Genomic DNA, 20,908 nt, shown 5'->3' on the forward strand with positions numbered 1-20,908 from the left:
AATCCCTTCCTCAGTGTTCCCAGTTTTCCTCTTGCCCCCAACCTGCCTCTATAGCAGCCATAATCTCTCTCTCTCTCTCTCTCTCTCTCTCTCTCTCTCTCTCTCTCATTTCCAACTCTCATTGTCAGAGTGGTCCTTTCTCTGCCCTAACTTCCTACCATGGATTAGTCCTCCTGGCCCTTATTTCTATTATCTCTGGATATTGTAACCATACTTTCTCTCCCGCTTTATACCCCACAGATGAAAACGATCATTCTATGTCTGTCCCTCTCCCTCTGACATATTTCACTCAACAAGATATTCTCCATTTCCATCCATGTATAAGCACATTTCATGACTTCATTTTTCCTAAGGGCTGCATGGTATTCCATTCCGTTATGAAGGATGGCTTTTTTTTTTTTTTTTTGGTGGTTGTTGGTGTTGTTGCTTTGGGTCCTCACCTGGCAACATTCAGGGTTTACTCCTGGCTCTGTGCTTAGGGGCCTCTCTATGTTAAGGATATTAATGTCAGGTGCACTGAGATGTTTCAATGTCATTTTCCAAGGAAATGTTCATTTATGTATTATTATTTTGGTTTTGGGTCCTCACCTGGCGATGCTCAGGGCTTACTCTTGGCCCTGCACTCAGGGGTAACTCCTGGCAGTGTTTCAGAGCAATCTATGGGATGCTGGGGATCAAACCTGGGTCACCACATGCCAGGTAAGCGCCCTCCCCATTGTGCTATCACTCTGGTCCCAACACTCATACTTTCCCTCTTCACACTCTTGTTTTTCTCCCCAAAAGCCACTTCTTCCCACCCCCAATTCCTACTCCTTGGCAGAGGTCACACCCCAAGGCAGAGACAGAAAATGCAGCTTCCCTTGCTTTGCAGCAAGGAGCAGGTGCCAGGGGTGGAGGAAGAGACCAGTTCTGGGCAAAGACTTTCCTTCAAAAAAGCCCTGCCAGGGGCCAGGAGGGTGCCCAGTGGTAAAGCGCGGTCGTGCACACAAGAGACCTGGGTTCAGTTCCTGGCACTTCAAAGTCAAAATCAAAACAAAACAAAAACAAGATGAAACAAAGCAGGGCCAGAGAGAGCACGGGATGGTAAAGTGCTTGCCTCCAGTGGGGCAAAGCCAGCTGGCATTCCTGGCAGCGCATATGGCCTGAGCACCACCAGGGGGCATTCCTGAGTACAGGGACGCGCATAGCCTTAGAGCATCACTGTGTGCGGCAAAACTCTCACCCCCACCTCCCAATTTCCTTTCTTCCCTTTATTTATTTATTTATTTATTTATTTATTTATTTATTTATTGGTTTTTGGGCCACACCTGGTGACGCTCAGGGGTTACTCCTGGCTATGAGCTCAGAAATCGCACCTGGCTTGGGAGAGTATATGGGATGCCAGGGGATTGAACCTAGGTCCGTCTTAGGCTAGCGCAGGCAAGGCAGGCACTTTACCTCTAGCGCCACCATGCTGGCCCCATTTTTATTTTTTTTCTACTACATCCAGCGGCGCTCAGGAGTAACTCGGCTCTGCACTCAGGAATCACTCCTGGGTGCTCATGGGACCATATCAATGCCAGGGATTGAACCTGGACTGGCTGTATGCAAGGCAAGACAACACCTTACCTGTGTTACTACAGCTCTGGCCATCTTTCCTTCCTCACTTCCCTCCTTTCCTTCCTTCCTTCATACATTCCTTCTTTCCTTTCTTTCTCCCTTTTTCCCTCCCTCTCTCCTTTCTTTTCTTCCCTCTTCACTTCTCCCTTCCTCAATTCCCTTCTTCCTCCCTTTCTCCCTTCCTTCCTTTCTCCCTTCCTTCCTTCCATTCTTCCTTCCTTTCCCCCCTTTTCCTCTTTTCTTCCTCCTTCCCTCCTTCTATTCCTTTCTTTCCTTCCTTCCCTCTCTCTTTCCTTCCTGTCATCATTTTCCCTCTTTTCTTTCTCCTTCCCTCCCTCTACTCCTCCCTTCCTTCCTCCCATCCTTCCTTCATTTTTTCCCTCCTCCCTCCCTCTGACCCTTCTCTCATTTTCTCTCCCTCTTTCCCTCTCTCTTTCTCTCTTCCTTCTTTTGGACCACATTCAGTTGGGCTCAAGGAAAACCCATCTCAGACCTGGGGATCACTCCCAGGCCACCAGGAGGACCATTTGGTATCCCAGGTGGGCCCTGCCTGTGCCTTCTTTCCAGCCTGCTAACCCCGAATCCTTCCTTGGCCTGGGATGTGTGGTCAGTCCCAAGCATCAGAGATGGCAAAAGGGACACCAGAAACTTACACTCAGATTCTTTATTTCTTGAACCACACTCTATCCCCCCACAGCCTGGCCATTCCAGAAAGAGTCACAAAGATCCATTTAGAGAAACGGGGTTCAGCCCCTCGTTGATGGAGGTGGGACTCCTGATTCCTGGAGCTGACTAGACAGGAGCTTCATCTTCAGGAAGTACTGTGTGTGTGTGTGGGGGGGGGGGAGACAGGGTGTGTGTGTGTGTGTGTGTGTGTGTGTGTGTGTGTGTACTGGGCCAGGTGTTGGGGGGCTGTGTCACACACTGACTCAGTTGGAGCTTATGGTGTTTCGGATCCATTTGGTGAAGCGGCAGAGTTTGGTGTAGACACCGGGTCGGTTGGGTTGAGCACAGGGGAAGTCCCCCCAGGAAACCAAGCCCTGGAGGGTGCCGTTGCAGACTACGGGGCCCCCGGAGTCACCCTGCAGAGTGGGGGGAACACAGATGGAGGAGGCAATACAGAGACATGGGTGAGAAAGGGGAGAGAGGTGGCAGGTACAAGGGGAGAAACATTAGCACTGGACTCTGGGTACAGCCTGTAGTAGATCCCCATCAGACCCTCCCAATTTCCCCAAATCTTCCCTCCTTTGGTTCCTCACACTGGATCCTTCCTGCCAGGCTTACTCATGCCTTACTCAGTCCATTTCCCCACTTTATTTATTTATTTGGTTTTGGGGCCAGACCTAGTGGCACTCAGGGGTTACTCCTGGCTCTGCACTAAGAAATCGCTCCTGCCAAGGATTGGGGGACCATATGGAAGCCGGGGATCGAACCCGGATCTGTCCTGGGTAGGGAGCATGCAAAGCAAATACCTTACCACTGTGCTATCACTCCAGCCCCACTCCAGTCCATTTACCTTTTCACCTTTATTTATTTATTTATTTATTTATTTATTTATTTATTTATTTATTTATTTATTTTTAGAGAGGCAGTTAAATGGCCTTAGCAACAGGCTGCAAGATCCTGTTATGGATCCTGTTATAAGGCCCCCCAAGAAGTGAAATACCAAGATGGAGCCCAGGTTTGGCTGCATGCAAGGCATTCGGCCTTCCCTGCTGCACTGCTGTTCTGACCCAGAAACCGTATATCCCATTAGTACTTTCTCCCTCTACACTGAATAAGAGCCACTAGCTCTGTCTGGGGGTGGGGAGTGAAATGCTGAGTCCTTACTCTACGGGACACACATTATCCAGAGACACACATACTCAATTTCCCAGGGACAGGGAAATTGCCGTGCAGCAGTTTGGATATATAAGTAAACATCCCCATCCTGGGTATGATCTCCTGAACCGGGTGACAGAGTGGCCTAGGCATCCCCACACTTGGGGAATCGATCACCACCCTCTCGGCCCTTCCACTCATCTTCAGGGATTTGGTTGGGGAGCCCCAGGGCCAAAATACACATCAGCTTTGTAAGACTTTTCAGGACAAAACCATATGAAAGCTTATTCACAAGTTTCTTTTTCTTTTCTTTCTTTTTGGTTTTTGGCTCATACCCGGTGGTGCTGAGGGGTTACTCCTGATCATTTCTAGCGGTGCTTAGGGGACCCTATGGAATGCTGGGGATCGAACCCTGGTCTTCTGTGTGCAAGCCAAATGCCATCCTTCTTGTGCCATCACTCCAGCCCTGAACTATATTACTGTTATTATTATTATTATTATTATTATTATTATTTGTGTGGTAGGGTTTAGGTAAACCCTGGTAATGCTCAGGGCTGACTCCTTTGCTCTGTGCTCTGGAAGGTCACTCCAGGCAGTGCTTGGGGTCCACATGTTGAACAAGGTCAAGTGTCTTCTGGTTAAGACAGTTCACTTGGGGGCTGAGGGTGACCCCAAGAGCACATGCTTTGCATGTAGGAGACCAGAACTCGCTACCTGGCATTGCATGATCCCCAAGGAGTGAGACTTGAGCACAATGTCAGGAGTAGTCCTTGAGCTCCACTGGGCATGGCCCCAACCAACCAACCCATCCACCCACCAACCAACCTACTAACCCACCAACAAACCAACCCAACAACCCAACAACCAGCCCAACAACCAACCCACCCACCCACCCACTCATCCACCAACCAACCAACCCAACAACCCAACAACCAACCCACCCACCCACTCATCCACCAACCCACCCACCCACCCACTCACCAACCAGCCAACCAACCAACCAACCAACCAACCAACCAACCAACCAACCAACCAACCAACCAAAAGAAACCCTCCCAAACCAAAGCTCTGCTTCATTTCCCCTGTTCCTTTGCTTCCTAGTTAAATAAAAAATATATTTCTCCTTGGACACTGAGCATGACACAATCCAGGAGCTGGTTGGCCGTGCTCTCAAGACAGAGGCTGGCAGAAAACAGGGTGCTCCTCGCTGACATGCTCTGGTTGCATCATTGGCTCTTAGCAAACCTCCCAGTTGCATGAACTGGCACGTAGCATGGTGAGCCTTACCTGGCACGAGTCTCTGCCCGCTTCGTCGCCTGCACAGAACATGCTGTCATCGATCTGTCTCGGGTAGGCGTCCTGGCACTTTTCCTGACTTAGAACTTTGATGTTTAAGCACTGGAGGACCTTGGGGAAGTTCACTGTCCAAAAGAGACACGAGGGACAGAGCCAGTGAGTGGTGGATGGGGCAGAGATGTGGGGCTGATGGCCGAGAGGCGGCTGTGGGTAGACACTTACCTTCAGGGCTGCTGGTGGTACCCCAACCGGAAACTTCACACTGGGTCCCAGCCTTGGGACAACTGGAGGGGATGTGAATTACCCTCACGGACTCGCTATCGATGGCTCTTCGGTTCAGTTTGATGAGCATGAGGTCGTTGGAGTGGCCGGGGTGGGCATAACCGGGGTGGGGGATGGATTTGACTCCCTTGAACATCTGTTGCCCAGATTCATAAGCGGAGGACAGAGAATAGTGGCCAAGACGGATTTTGACATTTCTGCGGAAGGGGGTGTGGTACAACTCACTTGGCATCCGCCCTGAATCCCATCTACATACTTGATGCCCACCACAACTCCCTTTACCACCTGGCTCCAAGCCCAGGTGTCCCCTCAGCACCCAACAGCATCCTTAAACCCAGAGTTACCTCTGCTCCCCAGAATCACAGCTCCAAACCCATCTCGCGATGGCCCAACCCAGAACAACGATATTTAAGGCAAATCTTCAGCCTCAAATCCAACACCCGGATCCCAGGGTTAAGACCCACCACCTCCTCTTTGGGGACTGGAGTGATAGCACAGCTGGAAAATTGTTGGCCTTGCACATGGCCCATTGGCTTCGATCCTGACTTCCCATCGGGTCCCCAGAGCCTGCCAGGAATGACCCCTGAGCTCATAGCCATAAGGAACCCCTGAGCGCTGCTGGGAGTGGTCCCCAACCCCCTCAACACCTACTGACCACCTCCAACAGCACCCAGGGCTCCAACCTCATTCCATCTCCAGCTCACATCTGTTTCCTGTCCCACCTGCCCTAGACGCCAGGCCCCACCCTAAGCCCTGCACCTAGCACCCACCTTGCACCTCCAGCCATCCCCAGGCCCCGCACACCCCCAGACTCCCACTCACTTCTTGTGGCAGTGGGCGGCCGTGAGCAGCCACTGGGGGTCCACCAGCACCCCCCCGCAGTAGAGGCGGTTGGCATCCAGCAGCAGCGCCGCCTGCCAGGGGTGCGTGTTCTTCTCGCAGTCGGTGCCGTTCACGATGCGGTTGCTGTTGTTGTCGTTCTCCCTGGTCCCGGTGCTCAGGTCCCGGGTGCTCCCGGAGGGCCGGTGGACAGGGGGCGGGTTGCAGGGGGGAAGGACATTTGCAAGAAGGGGCTCTGCAGACGAAGGAGGTGGGACTTGGGTCAAGGGGCGGGGCTTATAGCTGAGGGCGGGGCTTACATACAAGGGAGGGGCATGTGGACAAGAGGCGTGGCTTAGGGACAAGGGGAGGGGCTTAGAGTCAGGCAGAATTTAGAACCAAGGGGTGGAATTTAGAGACAAGGGGCGGGGCCTAGACATAGTGGGTGGAGCTTAGTCTCAAGAGGCGGGGCCTAGAGACAAGGGGCGGGGCTTACAGATAAGGGGTGGAGCTTAGAGTCGAGAGGTAGAGACCAGGGGAGGAACTAAGAGAAAAGGGGCGGGGCTTGGAGACAAGGGGTTGGGGCCTAGAGGCAGATTAGGCTTGGTGATGGGTGGGGCTTAGAAACAAGGGGCGTGGCTTAGAGATAATGGGTGGGGCTTAAGGGCAAGGGTGGAGCTCAGCCTCAAGAGGCGTGGCTTAGAGTCAAGAGACAGAGCTAAGAGACAGAGGTGGAGCTTAGCACTAAGAGGCGGGGTTTAGAGACAAGGGGCGGGGCTTGTGGTTAATGGGCAGGGCTTAGAGACAAGGAAGCGGGGCTTAGAGTCAAGAGGCGGGGCCAGCCAGCGGATCCCTGAGTGCTGATTGGTCCTGATGCTGAGGGGGCGGGGCCAGGACTCAGGAAGTGGACCCTGAAGCATCAGCATGACAGGTGGAAGTGAGACCAAGGCCTAGAACTTAAGGCTCTTTCTGGTGGCAACACGCCTGACTAGATGTCAAGATGACTTGGAGTTGAACAGCCTCCAGAGAGGAGCCTAGACAGTGGGGTGGAACCTGGGTTTGGGCCAAGACATGGATTTGAGGGGCTGGGGCCTGAGATGTGGGAGGGGCTTGAGATTAATTTGGGGGACCGAGCCCAGGGTCCCATGGATGGTGGACAGGGGAGGTGGCCGAGTGGTTTAAGTGACAGAGGAGGGTCTATGGAGGGGGGGGGTCGGGGTGCACAGCAGAAGGGGACCCTCACTCCAGGGAAAATCCTGCCTTGGAGGGAAGGAGGTTGAAGTCAGGGGTGCCACTGGGTAAGAAGAGGGAAGGAAAAGCAGGAAGAGGCCGGTGGGTGCCCTGACCCAAGTGCTCGCCAGTGCCCTGGTCCCAGCCAGGTTCTCTACAGTGCAATGGCCCAGCTTCCTTCCCTGCTCCCCCATGGGCGCCCTCTGAAGCCATAGCTGTCCGTCACAACTGCCACCAAAGCCTCCAGAGCCATGTGGTCCCCGTATGTCACCCCCAATGGTCACCCCGCACACATGTGCATTGGGATGATCATTTTGTCCCACCCAATTCTGTGACACAGAACAGGACCCCCTGGATGTCAGCAGCGGCGCATGAGCGGTCACAGCACAACACCCCACTCTGGGGCTGTCCTGGAACACACAGCAGCCACATGCACCATGGAGGCAACAATGGGCACAGAGGGCCACTCCGTACAGGACAGGATCTAATGCACATGCACAATTGCAGACATCCATACATGGCCACACACAAGCTACAAACAGTCACACATGGTCACACACAGCCACAGAGACACATAAAAGCATGTATGCAACTTCCACATACAGTCCCATAAGGCCACATACAACCACACACACACACACACACACACACACACACACACACACACACACACACACACATGCGCGCGCGCACACACACACACAGAGGCTCATGCTCTCACATCTTCACCATGGCAGCACCACTGGGGTTCCCCCTCCCAGTCTTCCCCACAGCCCCCACTTACGGGACAGTCCCAGAATGAGGCTCGTGGTGGTCAGGATGCCCCAGACCCAGGTTCTGGGCTGCGTTGCTGCCGTCATTGTGTCTGTGTCTGCTGAGGGGGAACAAGTGAGTCTGGGCCCTGTGGTTCCCAGGCCCCCCTATTCCCCAGGGGCGGCTCTCTGAGCTGAGTCCTTCCTCCGGGTGGGGAGAGATGGGGTGGTGGGCATTCCCCCCTGTCCCCCATCCTCACCTAACCTCTGGACTGCACCTCCCTGCACTGCCCTGCCTGCTGGGTTATAAACCGCCACTGAGCCCCAGAGGCAAATTCCTGGGCAATGATGGCCCCCAACTCCGCCCCCCACCCGCCCTGTGCAGTGCACCCAGGCCCCTCCCTGCCCTCTGCCCCCTGCTGTCCTTTCACACCTCTGCTGGTCTCTGCTTCTCTCCCCAAATCTTTCAGAGCAAGAGCAAGAAGCCGGGTCCCCCAGTTTCATCTGCCTTTCTGGGTCTTTCTCTGGGTGTCTCTGGCTCTTCACAAGCCCCCCTCCCCTAAGCCTCATCCGCACCCTCACCTGGGTCTCACCCGGGGGCAGGGGACCAGCCTGAGACGCGTCCCCTCTGCCCTTCCTGAGGGCTGTGGCAGCCAGCTTCATGTGGGTCGGGAGCTGGGCAGGGCCACTGGCTGATGGATGCAGAGGCGGGGAGGTCGGGCACAGGTGGGCGGCCCTTTGGGAAATGGGGCGCTGGGCGGGGACCCCACCAGGCATGGGCTTCCCCGCTGTGAATGCTGGGTGGGACCCCTGGCTGGCTTCCCTTCCCTGTTCTGTCCACCCCCCACATTAAGCAGAAGTTTCTTTGCTCCCTCTTGGAATCAATCCAGCATCTATTGACTAGAAGTTTTTGATTTTCATTTCTCTTATTTTATCTTTCTTTTTTTTTAGGGGGTGGTCCCACTTGGCAGTGCTGGGGTAGCCCTGGGGTCCTTCTTTGAGGGACCTCAGGGTATGGGTGGACTGGATCCCCGCACTCCAGCCTTCTCAATGCCCTGAGTCCAACTCTCCCTCTCCTGGGTCATTCACTTTCTTTTATTGGTGTGTTTCTTTTGGACTCCCAAATTGGGGCTCGATGGTTGGGGGGGGGGTCACTTTCAGTGCTGTGCTGCTGTTCTGTGCCAGGGTCTGAGTCTCAGGGATCCCTCAAGGCCACCCTGTGATGTTTGGGGGTCTCCAGGACCACACCCAGAACTGTCCTGAAACCTCCAGAACTTGAGGTGCTGAACAATAGAATTGAGTAGGGTGCGTACACCGTCTCAACAGCCCCATCAACAGGTTTTATATTATTTTATTTTTTTTGGATTTGGGGCCATACCTGGCAGTGCTCAGAGCTTATTCCTGACTCTGTGCTCAGGGATCACTCCTGACAGAGCTTGGGGGACTATATGGGTGCCCAGGATTGAACCAGGATCAGTCACATGCAAGATAAGAGCTTTAATCCTGTTTAATAGACTATTAATATATATAATATGGAGATACATATATATATATATATAATAGCAATAGACACTTGCTCTAGTCTCAGAATAAGGGGTTTTAAATCCCCAAAGCAATTCTCAATGTTCAGAGAAAAAAAAAGAAAAGGGCCAGAGTGGTAGCACAGTGGCAGGGCATTTGCCTTGCATGCGACTGACCCAGGACAGACGGTGGTTTTATCCCCAGCATCCCATATGGTTTCTTGAGCTTGCCAGGGGTGATTTCTGAGTGCAGAGCCAGGAGGAACCCCTGAGCGTCGTTGGGTATGACTCAAACCCCTACCCCCCAAATCTTCCACTGCTAAGGTCTTTTCTCCCCCTTGTTTATGTTTCATGGGAATGTGGGTTTGCTGTACCTTATGTTTCCAGGAATGCAAACTTGCTTTGTAAACTTGGCTGCAGGAAGTTTTAATATCACATATACTAATGAGACATCCAGTTGTTTACCTCTTACTAAAATTATTCATTTTTTGAGCCACACCTGGCAGTGTTCAGAGATTACTCCTGGCTCTGTGCTCAGAAATCATTCCTGGCAGGCTCGGGGGATCCGATGGGATGCTGGGGATTAAACCTGAATTGCCTGCATTCAAGTCAAAGGCCCAACCTCTGTGCCAGGGATTCTCAAATTCCCTCCCAAAGGTCACTTGTGGTCCACCGAGGACATTTATCGGGCCCACTGGGTGTTTTGCCACTGCTGCCTGTCCTGCTTAGCTGCTGACTCATCCTGGAGCCGCATTGTGCATGCGTGGGATGTGCGTTGCACTCCCCGACTCCCCTCCTCCTCTCTGTCTCTAGACTCAGTCTCTCAGTCTGGGGCAGGGGTCCTCAAACTATGGCCTCCCCAAAAGCAGGCCCAGAGCTCCCATGGAAATAGTGGTAAATTTGTTGATTTGACTTTCCTTATTCTTCTTTTTAAAGATTGTATTTTTCCCATTTTTACTTCAAAATAAGATATGTGCAGTATGTATTGGAATTTGTTTATAAGTATTTTATAAAAAATAACTATAGGCCAGCTTTTCAATGGTCTGAGAGTAAAGTGGCGCCATGTTTAAAAAAGTTTGAGGATCCCTACTCAGTGCTATTACTCCAGCCCCTCTTTTTTTCTTTTATAAATTATCTTTATTTAAACACCGTGATTACAAACATAATTGTAGTTGTATGATTACAGTCATGTAAAGAACACCCCGCTTCACCAGTGCAGGATTCCCACCACCAATTTCCCAGATCTACCTACTCCCCACCCCACCCACACCTGTACTCGAGACAGGCTTTCTTTTTCCCTCATTCATTCACATTGTTATGATAGTTTTCAGCGTAGTTATTTCTCTAACTGCACTTATCACTCTATGTGGTGAGCTTCATGTCATGAGCTGCACCTACTGAGAAGATAGGGGGAAATAAGGTTTGGGACTGAGGCAGTAAAATATTAGAAATGAGATTTGTAGGGCAGTATCAAGGTCACAATACAAGATGGACATTATGGATATATAAAATATCTGCATAAAATACTATCGATAGGAAAACAAGGAGAAAAAAATTTCAGTGACTGTCCCAACATAAACCAGTACTAAAACGGCCCGCCCTCCTCCCAAAGTGCATTTCCATTAGTGTAGGGAGAGTAAGTGAGAAGCCTGAGGACCACTAAGAGTCCACCTGAACCCACTTCTGGCCATCTGAGCTGGCACCCAGGGAAGGCCTGGAGTCAGGGGGAAAAGACCAGGACGGCTGGGGGCCTGCCAAGCCTCCCAGCACTCCCCAGGCCAGGAAGAAGGGCTCCGGCATGTACTCCAGCCCCTCTTACTACATGTTTTAAAATCTGTGCCCTTGAGCCCCGCCAGGAGTAAAACCTGAGCACCATAGGGTGTAACTTCCAAACAAAAACAAAAAATAAAGTTTTTAGCCATAATTTACAAAGTTATTGATCATTTAGCTTTAGACATTCAATGTTCTAGAACCAATCCCACCATCATTTTATTATGATTTTATTATGATGTATTATTATTAATTTGGATGTTTCAACAAGTGGTTTATCTATTTATTTTTAATATCTTTACTTATGTCCCAAGAATAAGTTAAGTTTTTTTTCTTATAAGTTAAGTTTTTAAGCAATAGGGCTACCATCAGGTTTAAATTTACAGTACAAACATACAGTCCTCCACGGTATTGTGCACCCACCACAGTATTGGTACTAAGCTCCCCGTCAATGTACTGTGCACCCCCATCCTTAGTCATCTCTGATCTAAACTTCATCTCCTTCCCCCACCCTTTCGTTAATCAGTTTTGCAATCCCAGCCAAGGCCAAGGCTTTATCATTGTTCCCTGGTTGGTTGGTTTGTTGGCTGTTTCCTCCTCTTCTCTCTCTCTCTCTCTCTCTCTCTCTCTCTCTCTCTCTCTCTCTCTCTCTCTCCCCTCTCTCTCTCTGTCTTTCTGTCTTTCTCTTTGTCTCTGTCTGTCTGTCTCTGTCTCTATCTCTGTCTCCCTCTGTCTCCCTGTCTCTGTCTCTGTCTCTCTCTCTCACTCTCTCTCTCTCTTTCTCTCTCTCTGTATCTCTTTCACCCAAGTGAGATCATCTGCGTCATCTGGTCTTGCTCTGATTCTACTCAACCTCCCTGTTCCAGTCACACATCACATGATTTCATCCTTTCTTTGCCTTATTTGTTGGTTGTTGTTGTTTTTGGGGACCACACCTGGCAGTGCTCAGGGCTGACTCCTGGCTCTTGTGCTCAGGGAGCACTCCTGGTTGGCCACATGTGAGGCGACTGTGGTTCCAGCCCCGGGATCTGGAGTTGAGATCCCCAAATTTGATTCCATCAGTATCAAGCGTGAAGCCACCTGCGGACCTGCGACGTGTGTTCTGGGTCGTGAGTCACAATGCTGCTGCCTTGTTCTGGCAAAACTGAGGCCTAGAGAAGTGGCGTGTGTGACTTATCGTCTGCGTCCCCTACTATTCTTTGGCTTCTGGGGCCGGATGATAGTTTGGGGTGGAGGGAAGTGCTGGTCTTGCATGCAGCTGACCCTGGTTTGATTTCTGACACCTCCAGCATCCTCTGAACCTTGCCAGGTGTGTACCCTGAGCTCAGGGCCTAGAGTGAACTTTGAGCACTGATCCAAGAGTGATCCCTGAGCACTGATCTAGGAGTGGTCCCTGAGAAGAGCCAGGAGTGAGCCCAAAGCCCAGAGCTAGGAGTGAAACCTGAGCACAGCCAGGAGTGAGCTAAGTGCCCAGAGTCAAGAGTGAGTTCCGAGCACAGAATCAAGAGTGGTCCTGAGGGCTGGAGAGAGAGCATGGAGGTATGGAGTTGCCTTGCATGCAGAAGGTCGGTGGTTTAAATCCCGGCGTCCCCCGAGCCTGCCAGGAGCAATTTCTGAACATAGAGCCAGGAGTAACGCCTGAATGCTGCCGAGTGTGACCCAAACACCAAAAAAGAAAAGAACAAGAGTGGTCCTGAGCACTGATCCAGGAGTGGCCCCTGAACACAGCCAGGAATGAGCCCAAAGCCCAAAGCCAGGAGTGGTCCCTGGGCCCTGCTGGGTTTAGCCTCCAAATCAAAAGCCAAACCCAAACAACAACAATATTTCTCCACGCCTAACTGCAACCCACATGGCGGCCTCATGTCTCCTTTCTGGAGCGTCTTTCCCTTTCTTGTCTCTCTCACACCCCTGGGCGGACCCTCAGCTCTGTGCTCAGAGTGGGTGTGGAGGGATGTAGCGATGGCCCCCTCCTCTGTGATGGATGAGGAGCAGAGAAGTCGAGTCACCTGGCCCCACTTCCTGCCCTCCCTGTGTGCCCAAGCTTTGTTTTCTTTGGCCTTGCTCAGTACATTCTGCTGGCCTGGCTTCAGAAAGTAATGGATCCAACCCAGGTTGACTCTCTGGAGGCGGGGACCCTGCCCGGCACTATCTGCCTGGTTTTCTGGGTTCTTCCGGGGACCCCACCCTCCTGCTCCCTGCCCACTCACTCCCTTCCCTGCTCATGGACTCCAGGAGCTGGTTCTTATTCCCAAGCCCAGCCTCCTTCCTCCTCCTTCCTTCCCTCCAGGCTCGCAGGATCAAGGTCAGGTCCACCCAGCTGGCTCTTCCACTCACTCAGCCACATTCCCGGCCCCGTCACCCACTTTGCCACCTCTCTGGGCAGCACCTGGGTGCTCCTGCACCCTTGTGCTCCTCACCTGGCCAGGCCCTCCACAGACGGACACGTCACCCTCTGCCTTCCCCTCACGCTCTTCCCCCTGTACCATCACCTCAGTCTCCTGAGGTGGGGTTGGGGGCCTTGGGCTCTCCCCTTTGGCCCTTTCTGCACATGGAAATGGGGTGTCTCCTCCTTCCTGCTCCTCCATGACTCTCCAGAACCCTCAAAATCTCCACCTTTCCCCCTTGGGACCTCTGGGGCCCTGGTCCTGCCAGGTGTGAGGCCAAAGCACTGATCCAGGACTGGTCCCTAAGTACAGCCAGGAGTGAGTCCAAACGGTGGTTCGAAACCCGGCATCCCATATGGTCCCCTGAGCCTGCCAGGGGCTATTTCTGAGCACAGAGCCAGGAGTAACCCCTGAGCGCTGCTGGGTGTGACCCCCCCAAAACCAAACCAAACCAAAACAAACAAACAAAAAAAGAGGGAGTTCACAGCACAAAATCATGGGTAGGTCCTGAGCCCAGAGCCAGGAGTGATTTCTGAGCACTGATCCAGGAGTGGTCCCTGAACCCTAGCAGATTTAGCCCCTGAATCCAAACCTAACCCAAACGACAATGATATTTCTCCACTCCTAAGTGCAGCCCACATGGCGGTTTCATCTCTCTTCTCTGTCTCGAATCGGCTGGAGCCCCGTGGTCTCCCATGAGACTCACGTCCCTGGGACCCAAGGGGGTCTGTGGGTGCAGAAACATTCCTAGGGGACCAGTTGGGAAAAAGTTAGGGGAGCCTTCCTGGATCCAACTGGGCTGGGGAAATCCAGCCAGGCTAGGAAAAAGGAACTATCATGGAGGACCTGGATTGGGGAGTTGGGTGCCTATTTTTGTAGGCAGCTAATCTGGTTTTACCCTGGCATCTCCTATGGTTCCTGAATTCCTACTGGAAGTGATCCCTGAGTGCTTCTGGGTGTGGCCCCAAAACACACACACACACACACACACACACACACACACACACACACACACACACACACCTGGACTGCAACTCTAGCTGACTAGGAAAACACTTGTGGCGTGTGTGATGCTGAGTGAGGAAGCAGCGTGATGTTGATTGAATAAAGTCAGCATCAAGGAACTGGGACAAGGACACACTGTCCCCTCAGGCGAGTTAGAAAGACGCAAGCGAGGGCCGGAAGGATAGCTAAGTGGGTAGGGAGTTTGCCTTGTAAGAGGCCGACCTGATTTTGATCCCCGGCACATTATAGGGTCCCCCCACCCCCAGCCTGCCAGGAGTGATTTCTGAGCACAGAGCCAGGAGTCACCCCTGAACACCACCAGTTGTGGCCCCAAACCAAAACCAATCAACTAAACAGAAAGACACACCAAGGTAATAACTTTGTCAGGCAATTCTTTATAATAGAGGTAATTCTCTTCGTCAAAGACGAAGAATTGAAGCATCTATCTAAAAGCGGAGTTTACTAGGGAGGGGTGCAAGGCGGGATTTGGGGGTGGGGTCTGGGATGTCTGGGGAGGGGACCAAGCTCACTGATGGAGCGTGTGGTATTGGAAGGCTACATAGGTGACATTTCACAGGATTGTCACTCATGGTACCTCAAAAAAAACACGGCGCGAGGGGCCGGAGTGAGAGCACAGCGGTTGGGTGGGCGTTTGCCTTGAATGCGGCTGACCCGGAAGGACCCAGATTGGGTCCCTGGCATCCCATATGATCCCCTGAGCCTGCCAGGAGTGATTTCTGAGAGCAGAGCCAGGAGTAACCCCTGAGCACTACCAGATATGGCCCCAAAAACCAAACATAAAACAAAAATGAAAACAACAACAACAACGACAACAACAAAACCCAAAAACATGGTTCATGTTTACTGGGTCTCCAGAGAGGAGGGAGAAAACCCAGGAGTCCTACAGCCAAGAAGAGAGCCAGGCCCCATTGTAGGGGTCGGGGCTTGCACCCCCTGTTCCCATCCAGCCTCACCCGTGTGGCGAAGACTGTCTTCAGTGTCTCTTCCACTGGAGGAAAATGGCTCCTGGAGAGAAGGCCCTGCTCTAACAGCCTGCGTGCTACGGGGTCCTGCCCAAGCAGCTTTGCTAGAAATCACCTCTCTTTCCCTGATAAAGCATCAGGCAGGGGGTTTTGGGTGTTCAGTGCTGGGATTAGTGGGTCCCATCCCTGAGAGGCCGGATCCTAGCTGTTTTGCTGGGAACACTCCAGTTTGTTTTTATTACACTGACTCAGGGAGAGAGAGCCGGGACCAGCCGGCAGTGGTGTGTGAAACTGTATTTGTGGGACAGGTAGGGGGAAGGCAAGGTGGCGGTCAGAGAGGTTCTGGGGTTTGTTGGCAGGAGGTGCAGATCAGGCCATGCTGTCGATGGTTTTCTGGATCCAGTTGCCATATCTGCAGATGTCAGTGTAGACCCCTGGTTTCTCCTTGGTGCCACAGGGAAGGTTGCCCCAGGATACCAGGCCCCGAAGCCGGCCACCACACACCAGGGGACCTCCAGAGTCGCCCTGTGGAAGAGAGAGAGACAGAGTCAGATGCACAGGGAGATGGGGCCAGGTTGGGGGCATGCAAAGAAGAGAGGATGCTTGGATGGAGGAGAGAAATGAGAGGAGAGAGAGAGAGAGAGAGAGAGAGAGAGAGAGAGAGAGAGAGAGAGAGAGAGAGAGAGAGAGAGAGAGAGAGAGAGAGAGAAGACAATGGCGGGAAACTCAGAAACCTAGAACAAGTTACATGTTGGAGAACAAAACCCAGAGAAGCAGAGAGAAAAGTCTTTTTGGGGACTGGGGAGAGAGTTTGGAGGTTTGAAGGGCAGAGAACATGTTTCATAGGCAGGACACCCCAAGTCCTTCTCCAACATCTCTGAGCCTATCCCAAGCTCCGTCATAAGTGGTCCCTGAGCACTGAGTCAGGAGTAATCCCTGAGCTTCGCTGGGTTTGGCTCAAAAGCTAAAAAATAAAAGGAGGAAGGAAAAATATAAAGGGAGAGAGAGGAAGGAAGTATTGGAGGAAGGAAGGGAGGAAGAAAGGAAAGAGGGAAGGAAGGAAACAAAATCTGACTTGGAGACAGGAGCAGGAATAGTGGACAGACTTTGGGGTGCTGAGGAAGGCCAGGCCCCACCCACCATATGCCTCTGACTTTCTAGTTCTTTCTTTTTGGGGTGAGATTTGGGTCACACCTTCCTGGTGCTCAAGGCTTACTCCTGGCTCAGTATTAAAGAATCACTCCTGGGTTTGCTCAAGGGATCACGTGGGATGCCAGGGATCAAACCCGAATGGGCTTTTTGCAAGGCAAACACCATCTTGCTGTGCTATCTCCCTTCCCAGTACTTTTTCCTCTTTTAAGAGGGTCTCCCAAGTGGTGATGGGGAACTGGGGGCTCTTCATCTCAGTCTCCCTCCTCTCTGTGTGTGTGTGTGTGTGTGTGTGTGTGCGGGTGCCGGGCTCTGTCCATCTGTCCTTCTGTCCATCTGGGACTCACCCTGCAGGTGTCTGTCCCCATCCACTCGTCCCCGGCGCACACCATGTTCTCGGTGATCCCGCCTGGGTAGGCGAGCTCACACTCCTTCCGGGACACCAGGTGGACGTCGGCACACTGAATCGTGTTGGGTAAGGTTCCTGAGGGTTGGGTGGGGGGAGACAGGGACTGGCTCACTCCAAGCCCACAGGCCCCCACCTCGTCCTCCCCTGGCTTCCTCAGCCCATCCTCTGAGCCCTGCGCGGTGGTCCGCATCCCTCATGGCTGGTTCCCCTCTTCTCATTTTTTATTCTCTTCCCTTCCTTTATTTTAGGTTCATATACTGCTGTGCTCAGGGGTGACTCCTGCTTCTGGGCTCAAAGATTATTCCTGGCACTGTTCAGGGGTACACATGGGATGCTGGGGATTGAACCCAGGTGGTCCACATGCCAGGCAAATGACCAATCTACCCACTGAGCTCTCTCTCCGGCCCCACCAATGACTCTTCTTCAGACTCTGCCTTGGCTAGTCTCATCGTTTATTAGTCCCGCCTTTGTGGTGTTCCTTCCTCCCTCATTGGTCCTTCTTGCCCATTGGCTCACCCTGATTGGCTATTGGATAATTCTTCCTACATCTTTGCTTGTTTACTCTTTTTTATAGGCCCCTCATTCAATGGCCTGCTTCTCTGATAGGTCCTTTTGTAGATGGCCTCACCCTCCTTCCCCAATGACTGTCCCTATCGGCTCTTCCATGCATGGTCCACTTTTGGGCCTGTCAGTTCCAGGCTGACTTTCACTGATCCCTGCTGATCCATTGGGTTTGTTCCTTCCCGCTCCTTCTTCTACTCGCTCTACTCCACCATCAACGCATTCCCCACTGGTCCCTCTCTCATCATTTCTCTCTCTACTCCATTCCTTTTATAATTCTAATTTTAATTTAATTTAATTAATTTTTTTGTTTTTGGGGGAGTCACACCCGGCAGCTTTCAGGAGTTCCTCCTGGCTCTACGCTAAGAACTCGCTCCCGGTAGGCTCAAGGGACCATATGGGATGCTGGGTTTCAAATCTGGGTCTGTCCCGAGTTGGCTGTGTGCAAGGCAAACTCCCTACCGCACTGCTATTTCCCTAGCCCTTAATTTTTATTTTTCAATTTAGTTCTGAGTCACATCCCTCAGTGCTCAGGGCTAATCCTGACTCTGCACTCAGGAATCACTCCTGGCAGGCTTGGGGGAACCCTATGGGATGCCGGGGATCGAACCTGGGTAGGCCATGTGCAAGGCAAATGATCTACCTCCCCCACTGAACTATCTCTCCAGCCCTCTCTAACCACATTCTCATTGCAAAACTTCCTACTCTGTAGTTAGCTTTTGTGTGTGTATGTGTGGGGAAGGCCACACTAGGCGGTGCTCAGGGGTTACTCCTGGCTCTGTGCTCAGAAATTGCTCCTGGCAGGCTCAGGGAACCATATGGGAAGCCGGGGATCGAACCCGGGTCCATCCTAGGTCGACTTGTGTGCAAGGCAAACTCCCTACCTCTGAGCTATCACTCTAGCCCTATTCTGTAGTTTTATCTCTCTTCTTCCACCTATCCTTCCTCCACTCATATCTAGGAGTCATCTGAATCACCCCACTTGGCCTCTCCCCCCACTGGGAATGGCCCCTCACTACTCATTGCCTTTTGACCTATGACCTATGACCTATGACTATCCCTTCACCTTTGTTCACGCCCTGATCCCATTCCCTATTTGCTCTCCACTCCCAATGACATTCAGGATTCAACAACCATGGATGCACGGGCCATTGGTCATCACCCCCAGCCTAGCCCACCAGCCCCCTAACCCTGGGGTCCCCCCATTACTGACCGTCTGCTGTCAGGCCCCAGCCCAGGATGTGGCAGCTGGTGTGATGGGACGAGCAGCTTTTCTCCAGGCCCAGGGGCTGGATGCGCCCTGACATCCGCACGGGGCGTTCCAGGTGAAGAAGCATGATGTCTTGGTCGTGGGTTTTGGAGTTGTACCCCGGGTGGATCACGGTGTGGATCACTGTGCTCTTCTGCTGCGTCGCCTCCCACTGCTGAAGGTTGTGCTTGCCCAGTAAGACCTGGAGATTGCTGGAGCGAAGGAGGGGCATTCAGTCTCACCCACCTTTTGAGACACCAACTCTCTCCAACAGTGCAGGGAGCAGAGGCCCCCAGGGGCCTTCTGGGTTGCGCCTCTTACTCTGGATCCCAGCCCCAACCTTTCGGGTTGGTCCTGGAGCTCAAGTCTTTAGGTTTTGTTCTGGGCTTGAAGCCGGCATTGCTCAGGGTTAGCTCCTGGCTCTGGGCCCAGGGGTTCCTCCTGGGTCATAGCTGGTAACAGAGATCAAACCTGGTCTGCTATGTACAAGGCAAGTGCTTAAACCTTCCCTGAACTAACTTTCTGGTCCGCTGGAGATTATTCTTGACTATTTTGGGGGGCTGTGGAGTCTTGAGGCACCTCTGGCAGTGCTCAGGGAGGGCTAAATGTTGGGTCACAGATTTGAACTGGGGTTGGCAGCATGCAAGGCAGGTGCATTAACCCTTCTACTATTTCTCCAAGGTCCCTATGATTCTTTCTTCCTTTCCTTCCTTTATCCCATTCTCTTCTTTCTCTCCTGTCTCTTTTTCTTCTCTTCCTTCCATCCTTCCTCTTTGTCCTTTTCTCTCTTTCAATTCTTTTCTTTCACTCTTTTCCTCCTTCCTCCCCTTACCCCCTTTTTATTTTTGGTTTTTAGGTTACACCTAGAAGTGCGCAGGGGTTACTTCTGGCTCTTCGCTCAGAAATTGGTCCTGACAGGTTCAGGGGACCATATGGGATGTCCGGATTCAAACCCAGGTCCTTCCTGGATTGGCTGCATGCAAGGCAAGCACCCTACTACTATGTTATCTCTTCAACATCTATCCTTCCCTCTTTTCTTCCCTCCTTCCCTTTTCCCTCCCTCCCTCCCTCCCTCCCTCCCTCCCTCCCTCCCTCCCTCCCTCCCTCCCTCCCTCCCTCCCTTCCTTCCTTCCTTCCTTCCTTCCTTCCTTCCTTCCTTCCTTCCTTCCTTCCTTCCTTCCTTCCTTCCTTCCTTCCTTCCTTCCTTCCTTCCTTCCTTCCTTCCTTCCTTCCACATGCCAGGGCTTTAAAAGGAAACATTTATGAACAAAACCACTCACCCCAAGGCTGCCTCTGAGTAACCCCAGAATCAAGCCTAAGACCCCAGACACCCCACCCTCTCCCACCTGCTTCCTATCAGGGCTGCCTGGCCCACTGCTCCCTCAAACGGCTACATCCTCACTTCCTTCTGCTCAGCCTGTGGTCCCCCCAGTCACTCCCACACCCTGGCCAGGGGCTCGTCACCTCTGAACATGCTGAGGGGCCCCCGTCACATCTGTACCCCACATCTTATGGCTATTTTTAACATACACCTTTCGGTGTGCCCAGGTGTTACTCTGGGTCAATGCTCAGGAGGGGGGTTTGGTTTGATCCCCAGCACTGCAAAGGGCCCCCCAAGCCACCTGGGGTCACTTCTGAGCACTGTTGGGTGTGACTCACGGTTTATAGCAGTGGGCAGCGGTGAGGATCCAGCGGGGGTGGATGAGGACCCCCCCACATAGCAGATGTCCTCCGGTGAAGATGGCAGCCTGGAAGGGGTGTGAGTTCCTCTCACAAGGGCCTCCGTGCAGCACCTTGTCCTGCTCCTGGGCCCAGGCTGTGTGTGGGAAGGCGAGGAGGACAAAGAGGGGTTCAGAAAGTAGGTGACCCCGACCCCACTGAGTCACCGAGTCACTGAGACCTTCTCCCCCTACCCTTGCCCCAAACCCACTCCTCAAGCTTCAAGACTTTCAGAACCCCCTTGGCCCCAATCTGGCTCCCCCAAACCAATCTCCCACAGGCCACACAAGCAAACCAGACTCCGAGCCCCTCCTCAGCTGTCTTCTTGGGGTTTCTCTCCTCCCACTGGACCCCCCTGGC

At 52.5% G+C, this 20,908-nt stretch overlaps 2 protein-coding genes across 2 annotated transcripts in view; both read right to left on the bottom strand.

Annotated features, from left to right (window-relative positions):
* Positions 1-2,528: 2,528 nt before the first annotated feature.
* On the bottom strand, positions 2,529-13,575 carry KLK5 (kallikrein related peptidase 5). The gene is made up of 7 exons (XM_049787578.1): positions 13,424-13,575; positions 8,393-8,535; positions 7,832-7,921; positions 5,821-6,073; positions 4,939-5,195; positions 4,708-4,841; positions 2,529-2,681 (listed from the first exon to the last, which is right to left on the bottom strand). The coding sequence occupies exons 1-7, from the start codon at positions 13,573-13,575 to the stop codon at positions 2,529-2,531; spliced, it is 1,182 nt and encodes a 393-aa protein (XP_049643535.1).
* A 2,036-nt stretch (positions 13,576-15,611) lies between these two features.
* The window catches only part of LOC126028042 (kallikrein-6-like), a 5,703-nt gene continuing 406 nt past the window's right edge, over positions 15,612-20,908 (bottom strand). The window contains exons 3-6 of the mRNA XM_049787088.1: positions 20,489-20,645; positions 18,794-19,041; positions 16,958-17,094; positions 15,612-15,986 (exon numbers count right to left, since the gene is read on the bottom strand). Coding sequence (XP_049643045.1) covers positions 15,831-15,986; positions 16,958-17,094; positions 18,794-19,041; positions 20,489-20,645 — 698 coding nt within the window. The 3' untranslated portion in view covers positions 15,612-15,830. The remainder of the gene's footprint in view (positions 15,987-16,957; positions 17,095-18,793; positions 19,042-20,488; positions 20,646-20,908) is intronic.

The sequence above is a fragment of the Suncus etruscus genome, chromosome 14 (assembly GCF_024139225.1).
Source record: "Suncus etruscus isolate mSunEtr1 chromosome 14, mSunEtr1.pri.cur, whole genome shotgun sequence".
Lineage (NCBI taxonomy): Eukaryota > Metazoa > Chordata > Mammalia > Eulipotyphla > Soricidae > Suncus > Suncus etruscus.

What these genes read in the sequence shown, in the direction of transcription:
- KLK5 (XM_049787578.1), bottom strand. Translation starts at nt 13,575, where the DNA reads ATGGTACAGGGGGAAGAGCGTGAGGGGAAGGCAGAGGGTGACGTGTCC. An exon ending in GGGGCCGGGAATGTGGCTGA is followed by an intron (nt 8,536 to 13,423) that starts GTGAGTGGAAGA and finishes CATTTCCCAAAG; the next exon opens with GGCCGCCCACCTGTGCCCGA. An exon ending in CCTCATTCTGGGACTGTCCC is followed by an intron (nt 6,074 to 7,831) that starts GTAAGTGGGGGC and finishes CTTCGTCTGCAG; the next exon opens with AGCCCCTTCTTGCAAATGTC.